The 9,857-nt window shown below is 41.7% G+C and overlaps 1 protein-coding gene across 2 annotated transcripts; it reads right to left on the reverse strand.

Annotated features, from left to right (window-relative positions):
* Nucleotides 1–4,127: 4,127 nt before the first annotated feature.
* On the reverse strand, nt 4,128–9,060 carry LOC136482427 (iron-sulfur protein required for NADH dehydrogenase, mitochondrial-like). 2 transcript variants are annotated; one of them, XM_066479639.1, is made up of 9 exons: nt 8,498–9,060; nt 7,979–8,082; nt 7,679–7,799; nt 7,154–7,276; nt 6,108–6,205; nt 5,421–5,547; nt 5,252–5,337; nt 4,821–4,946; nt 4,128–4,532 (listed from the first exon to the last, which is right to left on the reverse strand). In XM_066479639.1, exons 2-9 carry the CDS (start codon nt 8,021–8,023, stop codon nt 4,362–4,364), a joined length of 897 nt encoding a protein of 298 aa, XP_066335736.1. In that variant the 5' UTR covers nt 8,024–8,082; nt 8,498–9,060; the 3' UTR covers nt 4,128–4,361. The 2 variants fall into 2 exon arrangements, with proteins under 2 accessions (XP_066335736.1, XP_066335740.1); XM_066479643.1 differs by having other exon boundaries at nt 8,508–8,619.
* Nucleotides 9,061–9,857: the final 797 nt, after the last annotated feature.

The raw sequence follows: 9,857 nt of genomic DNA on the forward strand, positions 1-9,857 counted from the left end.
GATTTATACTCTATAACACACACATTTACTCTCAAGTATGATGCTCATGCAGTGTTTTAACAAGAACTGTACAATGTAACACCGAGGGTGTTACAATGGCCCAAAAGGCTATCTATATATATATGGTTATCTCCACTAATGGAGCATCTTATTCTCACAAATCCCAAGGTTAGTAACATTTGTAGCATAGCAATACCATTAGAATGTAAGTTACTAACCCAAACCAGTCCCAACACGATCCTAACCGATTCATCGTTCTAAGCCAAACCCTGAATTAGTTCCAATCTGACTTACTACCCATCGTTACAATTGCAAATCAAACAAATCACTGTACCCACACTTATATCCAAGGAATTCCAATAAAGAAATCATTCAAAATTTTAATTTACACAACTTACCCATCCGATCATATGACTACACAAACTGTGCTGAATTTTCATCGAATAATCCAAGACATTCCCGCCAAACCTGCAAACCCACATGATTCTACCAAAATACAAATCAAACCCATCATAAATAATAATAATCCTAGAAATCTCGACCAAAACAACATCCCAAACAGAGTGATTGAACCAATCAAACCAATCATTTACTCAAACTTATACCAAAATTTTCCTAGCCCCCAAAATCATTACTAAAAACTTTCCACATCTAGCCTACCCTCCCCAATCTGATAATACGGTTCTACCCAAGTTTTTGACAAAAATAATAGCACACATTCTCACCAGTACCACATCCAAACAAACCGAATCTATTAGAATTATCTCAGGAAATAGCTCGTATAGAAGCAAACAGCAAACATTCCCACACGTACTGGGGAAATAACTTGTCTTGGCTACCGCATGGCGATTGATTGAAGGTCCAACGCGGATGATGTCGAGACCGTGCGAAAGCGCAAACTAGACAGCTACGAGCAGGTCCTAGGTCGCCTCGATTTCCTGATTGGCGTCGTTGATCTTGACGTTGATCTGGTTCACAGTGCCTCAAACCGCCGCTTCTGCCTCCACCTTGTTAGCGACAACCTCTGGATTGAACACCTAGAACGCGTGGGGCCCCTGAGGCCCGCTTGCATGCGGTGGTTGATCTCATCTCAAGGGCGTCGGTGAGGGGGGTGTTGTGGTCGACGTGGATCTACAGATTCAGCAAGCCCTCTCCCTCGAAGTGCTCATCGATCGTCTCCATTGAAAGCACAACCACCTTGCGAAGCGATTGGTCTATGGTTGTGTGGGGAAGTGGCTCGCTTTTGACGGTAGGATTTGGGTAGGGCTGATTTTGCAATTTAGCCCTTTTGCATAAAAATTTCATATTTATACTCTTGGGCGCCAAAAATCTAGATTTGGACCCTTTTCCCGGCACCGTTGTAGGGTCGAGATGGCGGACTAGAGAAAAGGTGAACAGTCCTTTCTAAAAATTAATCACACATGCCAACCGAAACAAATACGGAATTAAATCTATCGGTCTAGCCAAGACTATACCCCTCTATCTAAATTCTCAAGCACCTTATAAAGATCCTAATATGAGCCACTAAGGTACGTGTTGGTCTAGGTAGAGCTCACCTAAATAATTCTAGTTAGCAAGATCACACAAACCTATGCAACTAGTAATTAAGCAAACGAGGAGCTCCTACACATGCTAATATGCAAAGCGCACAAAGTCTAAGCTCACTAGCAATGCTCAATAGCAAGGCTACACAAGCCAAACTAGAGAGCTCAAATTACTTAGCTACGCAAACTAAGCAATGTAACTAGCAAGGCTACACAAGCCAACTAGTTACACAAGAGTGCAAATGCTTTGCTACAAAAACAAACTAGCTACACATGAGCAACAACAACATAAGCACAATATATCAACAAGTAAATACAAGCTTATGTATGGAGATTGCAAACCAACAGAAAGATGATGACACGATGATTTTTATCCCAAGGTTTGGTGGTTTGCCAACCACTTAATTGCCGTTGAGACAAGCTCAAGGTTGTCGCTGGTCCTCTTGCTAGTGGTGACCCACAAATCACACTCTCCCACATGGAGTGCTCACCACGCACTCTAGCACTTGACGTGGATGAACCACTTGATGCTCTTCACGTCTCGCTCAGCTAGAGTTGCTCTTCGTGTCTCCCGTGGGGCGAGCACAACAGCCCTCACAAAGCACTTCTCCGGAGCACCGCACAAGCTTCTTGCGGGCTTCATGACGGAGACACGCCACCAAGCCATCTAGGAAGTGGCAACCTCCAAGAGTAATAAGCATCACCGGCTTGCAATTCGATTATCTAGTGCCACTCGATGCAACCACTCAATGCAACGCACTAGAAATCGCTCACTTCGTAATCAGATCGCACTCTTGCAAGAACAAGTGAGTTAGAGGGCTCCCAAACATTCTCCAAGCACAGACACTAAGTCCCCAAGGTGCTCAACCTCTCAAAGGGTCGGCCACCATCTCCTTTTATAGCCCACAAAGGCCAACTAGCCGTTGGACAAAAAGTTGCCTAGTCACGTGTACACCAAACATGTCAGGTGTACACGTAACCCCTGCACCGAACATGTCAGGTGCATATATAACAGCTATATCCAACATTCGAAAAACTAGTCGTTACACGTAGTTAGAGATCAGGTGCACCGCACAACACCGGACATGTCAGGTGTATATATGACTTCATGTGCCAAGAAAACAACCTCTCCGGAATCCCTATCCAATGCGGTATCTAGTGCCACACTGAATATGTCTAGTGTATATATAGCCTCTATATATACCCTATCCAGTGTGGTATCCGGTGCCACGTCGTATATGTCCGGTGTATATATAGGCCATGTTCAGCTTACCCCATATTTGGTTTGTTCGACTTCTTTTTTCAACCGAAACAGTGTTTTTCTCTGACAACAATTCAGCCAGAACAGTGTTTTCAGCCAGTTTCAGCTAAGTTTCAGACCAGCGAACGGGGCCATAGCCTCTATATATACCCTATCCGGTGCCTCTCATCCAGTGCACACTGGACACGTAGGTGCTATATATGACTTGCACATATACAAAGCCGTGAATGCACCTACCCTCTACCGTATCCGGTTCATCATAGCAGGTGTGCACCTGACACAACTAGTGCACGCTAAACGGGTGCACCAAGAGCACTTCTTCGTCTCCTTTTTCAAATGTGCCAACATCACCAAGTATACACCATATTGTGCAAGTATGTTAGCATTTCACAAACATTTTTTCTAAAGGAATTTTCTATCTTTTTACCACGCCACTCGATCCTAACACGCATACAAAGTTAGATCGCTCAAGTGGCACTAGATGACTGATATGCAAACAAGTTCACCCCTGTTGATAGTATGGCCATCTATCCTAAACCCGGTCATGCACTTCTCTACCCAACTTTTGACCGGTGAAAATGAAATGTCCTACAATAATACATTTGCCTTGCGTATTCCATTCTATTTTCTCCAATGTTATGCTACACAAGCACCAACCAACATCACCAAATGATATGATTCACTTCATATCATCATGTGACCTTTAGTTCATCGATCGCAACCTCGATAGCTCTTCACAGTTGCCCTTGTCCATCGACACCAAGTCATTGCTCAAGCTTCTCTGCCACGTGTTGTGCATCACTCCAAAGCCTCCAACTTGCCATTCATACTTGCAACCGGTCCATTGATGCTAAGCCTTGATCTTCTCCACCTAGTCTGATGACTCAATGGCATGTCTATGTAACATATCCAAACCATTTTCACCTCCATGGCTTAAGTTGCTCATATTAATATACCTGTGGACTAATTACCTATGTACAGCAAGCCGGCGGTCCAGTGGCTCTGCATCAAGCCCAGATTTTTGGCCCAGCCAAAGCAAAAGCAGGACTTACCCGAGCCAACACAGACCGATGATGACCAGGGCCATGCTTGGGCCACTCCTCAGACACATGATGGCCCAGCCCGCTAGAATAGCATCAGCCCAGTGTCGGCCCGCTAACACCCCTATGACCTCTCTTCGGGCCTGTACACACTGCTAGGCAGCAGCCCTTCCCCTCAAAAAAAAAAAAAAAAAACTAGGCAGCAGCCCTAGATGCCAAATAAACATGAGTGTTCACAGGTGGAAAAATTATAATACATGCATGCCAAAAGCACAGTCCACATAATAATATTATATATAATTATCACTCAACGAGTCATGCAGAGCGCAGAGACTCGACAAAGGACATGCATGACAAAGACAAGGTTGCCAGCAGAGGTTTATTTGAGTAAATTTCCAGCCCAACTGATAAAATTTAAAGTTTACTCCCAACAACAATCTACTTATCAGTAGATATAATTTCTTTGCTGCCCTAGCGTGAAACAGGGAAGGTGTGTACAAAAGCGGCCTGAATTTCTCAAAGCAAGATTTCTGGGCCCATCCGTCGCTCCTCTGCCAGCTCATTGAGCCTTTGAGTCACCTTCTCAGCAACATTTATGTACGCTTGCGCACATGCAGAGTCTGGTGATGATACAACGATAGGCTTGCCTTCGTCTGAACCTGTTCTGATGCTGATTTCAAGAGGTACCTATTGAAGAAAAACAACCGCTGTGTAGCATAAGCTCATATGTATATGTAAATAAAACATATATAAAACTGATATGCCAATTATCCATCTGCAGTAAAACCAAATTTAGGGTGTTCATTCCTAACAGAATGTTCTCTACATCTGAAATTCATGATATCTAGAAATTGAAGTAACAGTCTAATCTTCGAAAAAAGATTCATCCTTTCTCAGACATAAAAGAGACAAGCATAATCATCACAACTTAAGAATTGGTGCCAATTGAAATCAATTACGACAAGATTCACTCACATCACCAAGTAATTTCATGTCCATTTCCTCTGCAGTTCTCTGTGCTCCACCTTCCCCGAAGATGTAAGATTTCTCACCACATTTTGGGCACTTAAAGCAACTCATATTCTCTACCAATCCCAGAATCTGTGAAACCAAAATACTCAGCTGTCATGTGAAAACTAGATATACTAGAGAATGGGAAAGGCATAATGAAGAATTTTGAATCAGTAAAATGAAATGTGCATATTCTTAAGGTGGATAAGTGATACCCTTATTTTCAGGGTTGACATACAATCAACTACAACACAGTAACTGACGAAGTTTAGGAAAGAAAAAAACAAAATTAAGAGAATAAACTAAAGAATTATAACTTGAAATAGAAATTTAAAATGTGATACAGACAAACAGTTATGGAGACAAAAAGATAGATTAAGTTAAACAGACTGTACAGGAACTTGAACTTTGCGGAACATGTTGGCTCCTCTTCTAGCATCAATAAGAGCAATATCTTGAGGAGTTGAAACAATTAAAGCACCTGCAGAAACAATATGTAAAAACTAAAATTTAAAATCTGTATCCAATCAGCATTTGCAGCTTCATAGGCAGATGTATAAATACCAGATAACCGAAGCCTTTGGGACATCGATAGTTGAGCATCACCAGTGCCTGGGGGCATATCAACAACAAGAATATCAAGGTCCCCCCAAGCAACTCCCCTTGTCATCTTCTCAAGAGCACTCATTACCTGATATACCAAGAGAAAAGTAGTATTAACAACATAGAACTTGACAAAAGAACACAAATCGTAAATATGAAACTACAGCATTATATCTATGTAAAGGATTACCCATGGTAACTCATTCGAATATAGCAAAAGCCAATTAACCATCATTACATATTACAATCAACTGCAATAAAAACTTGTTTTCTTCGAGGAGTAATTCAAAGAAATTTCAAATTAGCCATTTCACCATCTATAAGATTTAATTGTAACATCACCTGCATGGAGTGAAAATATAAAATAAAAGTGTTCACATACAACAGCCCTTCATGATCCTAACCCTAGACCAATTTTGTTGCATTAAAGATGCAAGAACGAAAGTAACCAAAGCTGCAACAGTTTTGAGTTTGTTTCCATATTAACATGTTTTCACAATAATATGCATGTTTACATTTCAGTTTATGTTTTTATGAGCTAAACATGCAATAGAAAAGGAAATGTTTGACATGATAAATGCCCAAAGGATTTATAGACACTTCAAAGGAGAAGTTAACATAAGATGATAAGAACATGCAAAGACAAACCATAGGACCTCTCCAAACAATTGGTGCGTCTTTGTCTACAAGAAAACCAATGGACATGCATCGCACACCATGGTTCTCAACTGGAATCATCTTCATGTCTGCAAAAAAATATATGTAATTAAAAAATCGGTATAAACCCACAAAGAAACAGCAAATGTAATTGTAGTTAAAAAAAGGTTATAGGTATGCTAGTATCCAGGAATTATTTAACAGAGGTTAAACAGGCTTGGCAGGGTAACCGGCGTACATGTATTAAAGAATAGTGAAGAATTACATTTCTAAATAGCTATATTTAGCTCACTGCTCAGCTAGACATAGATTAAAATTGCGACCAGTGCAGAACGCTTTCCCATGTTAATTTTGGACTGCCTGGTGTTTATCACTTGGTCAAAAGGTAATAAGTTTGATGGTTTACGGTTTCAACTGAACCAAACTAAAACTAGTGCAGTGGCCAATTAATTGCTGTTCATTTAATTAAATTCGATCACCTTAAAACTGAAACTATCATTGTAGTCTAGCCAAGGGCCAAGACCTTGTTCACTTAATCCCCTCCCCAAGGGGACTGGAGGGGATGAGAGGGCTTTTAACTTGCAAGGGATTTAATCCCCTTTAATCCCCCTCCAATCCCCACTGAACCAAACAAGCCCTAAACAAGTTAAGCACCATTTAGTTAAAAAAAATGGCGCAGCCATGAAAAGAACATGAATAGTTTTGTTTAATCATGTAGCAAGAGAAAAGATATCAGGGAAAAATGAGCAACCAAGTTCTAAAAACAAGCTTATCTTTGGTTCTCTCAGCATAGTGTTTGGACTTGTACTTTTAATTTAGCAAGGTTGTGTCCTGTAAATATTTCTTTATTTTTTCTGATATAATTCAATTTACACAAATCAAATTTTGATATGCAACAGTACATGATAAAAGAGAAATCTAAAAAAATCTAAACAAGACAACCAAAGTCCTAGGTGTATAGACTGACGAGTTTTAACATATATAAGAAGGCATATGGTGTGCACCATGGTATGTGCTGAAAGCGATCCAACAGATACCTTCACTTACTTCAGGCTTGGCATGGAGATTCATCATTGTGGGAATGGATGGTCCATATATGTCAGCATCTAGCAAACCAACCTGAAGCTTAAACTCCTTGGCAAGTGCTACAGCAATGTTAACTGCACGAATACAATTGCCAATATGAAGGAGGAATTTAAACTCTAGTGAACAGAAAGAAACAAAAATGGAGCAGGAACTCAAGAAATATGACTTGAAGACAACCGCTAGCTTTATATTTCCATCATTGTTTAAAAGTTAAAACATAAATTATGCACCTAAATCATTGGCATCTATCCCCTAGACTCAAGTTAAGAACCATTCCTGCTTCAAGATAGCTAATAAGAACTAGGAAGTATCTTTAGCAAAGCCCAACTTTTGGTTTCAATATACCTCCAAACAGATCTAAAAGATTCAAGCTCTACAATCACAACACATCATCCTTAAAGCCATCTGCACCAATATCAAATCTGAAAAAGAATTGGACAAATGCGAGCTATTCTAGTGTTAAGAGAAATGTAAACCTGCAGTGGTGGACTTGCCTACGCCGCCTTTTCCTGATGCGACAGCAATGATGTCGCCTACGCCGGCAATCGAAGGCCCCCCCTTCGCAGCAGAGCTGTACCATCTCCTACCAAGCAAACCCTAGGCAAAAAGGGCGATTATAAGCTAGAAAATTGGAGGGGAAATGCAATGGTTCTGGATTATCGGAACAGTCAGGAGGGATGGGCAAGGAAAAAACTGCAATTTTGCACAGGATAATTAGGGGAGAAGTGAGGGAAAATCCTTGGAAGCAATAAACAATCGAATAGCTGATGTCTCACCGAGCGAGAGGCTATCCGGTGCATCGAAAAGAAACTGTGCCCCATTGAGAACGAAAGAGCGCTTCGTTCCTTGCCCACAGCAACAGCGAGGGGCAGTGGCAGACCTGAAAGGCAGCAAGAAGGGCACTGAATATACTCTTTAACTTCATAATGCTAAGCCAAAGCATAGATATTTAGGCCACATGTATATATGCTTACAAGTTACAACATGAGAGTAACTCAAAAAAATATAATCACGCAAAATTGGTGATGAAGTAAATCTAACATATAATAAAAATTAATCACATGCATATATATAGGTAGAACTAAATGATGCACTTGAGCAACAGAGTAAATTTTGTGCCAAATTGGTTTTGAATATTAAACAAGTTACAAGTTCGCTACAAATTTAAGGAGTCACAAATGGATTCCTGACTTCACACTTAATAAGGAGGATAAATTGAGAATATGTGCAACTGACGAAGCTAACAAAACAGTATCCGCATAAGGTGGAACAAAACTTAGAAATCAAGCACTCACACTGACTCACTGTGCAGCAGGGGCAGGGGGCTGGGGCGACTCCACAATGTGCTGCTGCTGCTGCTGCCAGCCAAGACAGAGAACCAGCGGCCCTGCAAACCGTGGTGCCGGCCGTCGGCCGGCTGGCAGGGGCGCACTTGGTCAGTGACGCAGCGCCAAGCGGCAGCACAGAACAAGGCGGGGCGCGGGTGGATCTGCACAGCACCGACGAACCCGCTACCCAGCGCCCAGCAGGATCTAGCCGAGGCCCGAGGACGGAGCAGACGAGGTCGTCGACGGGACGGGCGAGGGCGGAGGGCGGATGGCCGGCACGCCGCCACGGAGAACGGAGGTCGAGTGGCGCCGGGCGCGGTCGGGGATTCGGTGGACGGCGGCTCAGGAGCGCTCGCGCTTCTCTTGGTTGACCGCAGGCGCGGGTGGAGCTGGATCCTTGCAGGCCTCTCCTTGTGGGCCGCACTTGGGCTGGATTGAATAGGGAGTTAGGGACGCTTGGCGGTCGTGGGGTGGTGTGGAATGAGGAAGACGAGCAGCGGGGCGGCGGGCGGGCGTCAAACAAATGCGCGAGGTGCCGAGGTCGATTCCATCACCTGCCACCTGGGGGCTGACGGCTGAGGATGACTCCTGACGTGGTTTTAGAAGTCAAAAGACACCGAACCGTGGTTAAAAAAAAAAAGTTATGAGTGGAGTTTCTAAAATTCTAAAACGACTATAGTTTTGACAAAACCATAGTTTTAGAGAGGTTTTAGAGTTTTAAAAAAAGTTATGAGTGGAGTTTCTAAAATTCTAAAACGATTACAGTTTTGACAAAACCATAGTTTTAGAGAGGTTTTAGAGACTATAAGATTTGTTGCATCCCTAGTATAGCTTTTAAAAATCAAAGTATTTTATAAAACCATAGTATTTCTCCAATACTTTAAAAATACTTTGCATCCAAACATGACCTAAGTCTTTTAGCCTTTTATAGTCCTAGCTACTGCAGTCTACATTGTTTTTCTCTGAGTCCAGTGGGATTTGGACAATGCAATTTTCCAATAACATTTGAAATACAAATGCATGCACCTTAGTGTCATGAATGTTAGGTAACATGTACGTGTCTACAAAAGTAAATTGAACCCTGGTAATTTAAAGTAAAACATGGAAAATATATCTTGCTGATTACTAGGGAAAAAACATCATCGTCTATCTAACCTAAATTTATCCATGTCATGAGTAATAAAGTTTCAGTTCAAGAACCTGACTATATTGGAAAGGAAATATAACAGAGAGAGATTCGAAAGGAAAGTAGAAATATGTGCAACTATTGTGGCCACAGAAGTTGCAAATACAATTGAAATCTTCCTCACATAACATACAATTCACT

Source organism: Miscanthus floridulus, chromosome 1, assembly GCF_019320115.1.
Source record: "Miscanthus floridulus cultivar M001 chromosome 1, ASM1932011v1, whole genome shotgun sequence".
Classification (NCBI taxonomy): Eukaryota; Viridiplantae; Streptophyta; class Magnoliopsida; order Poales; family Poaceae; genus Miscanthus; species Miscanthus floridulus.

Excerpts from the sequence above, each read along its gene's own strand:
- LOC136482427 (XM_066479639.1), bottom strand. The coding sequence starts at position 8,023 with ATGGGGCACAGTTTCTTTTCGATGCACCGGATAGCCTCTCGCTCG. Across the intron at positions 7,277-7,678 it reads AGGCAAGTCCACCACTGCAG|TTAACATTGCTGTAGCACTT; the intron begins GTTTACATTTCT and ends GTATTCGTGCAG. Across the intron at positions 6,206-7,153 it reads CAAGCCTGAAGTAAGTGAAG|ACATGAAGATGATTCCAGTT; the intron begins GTATCTGTTGGA and ends ATTTTTTTGCAG.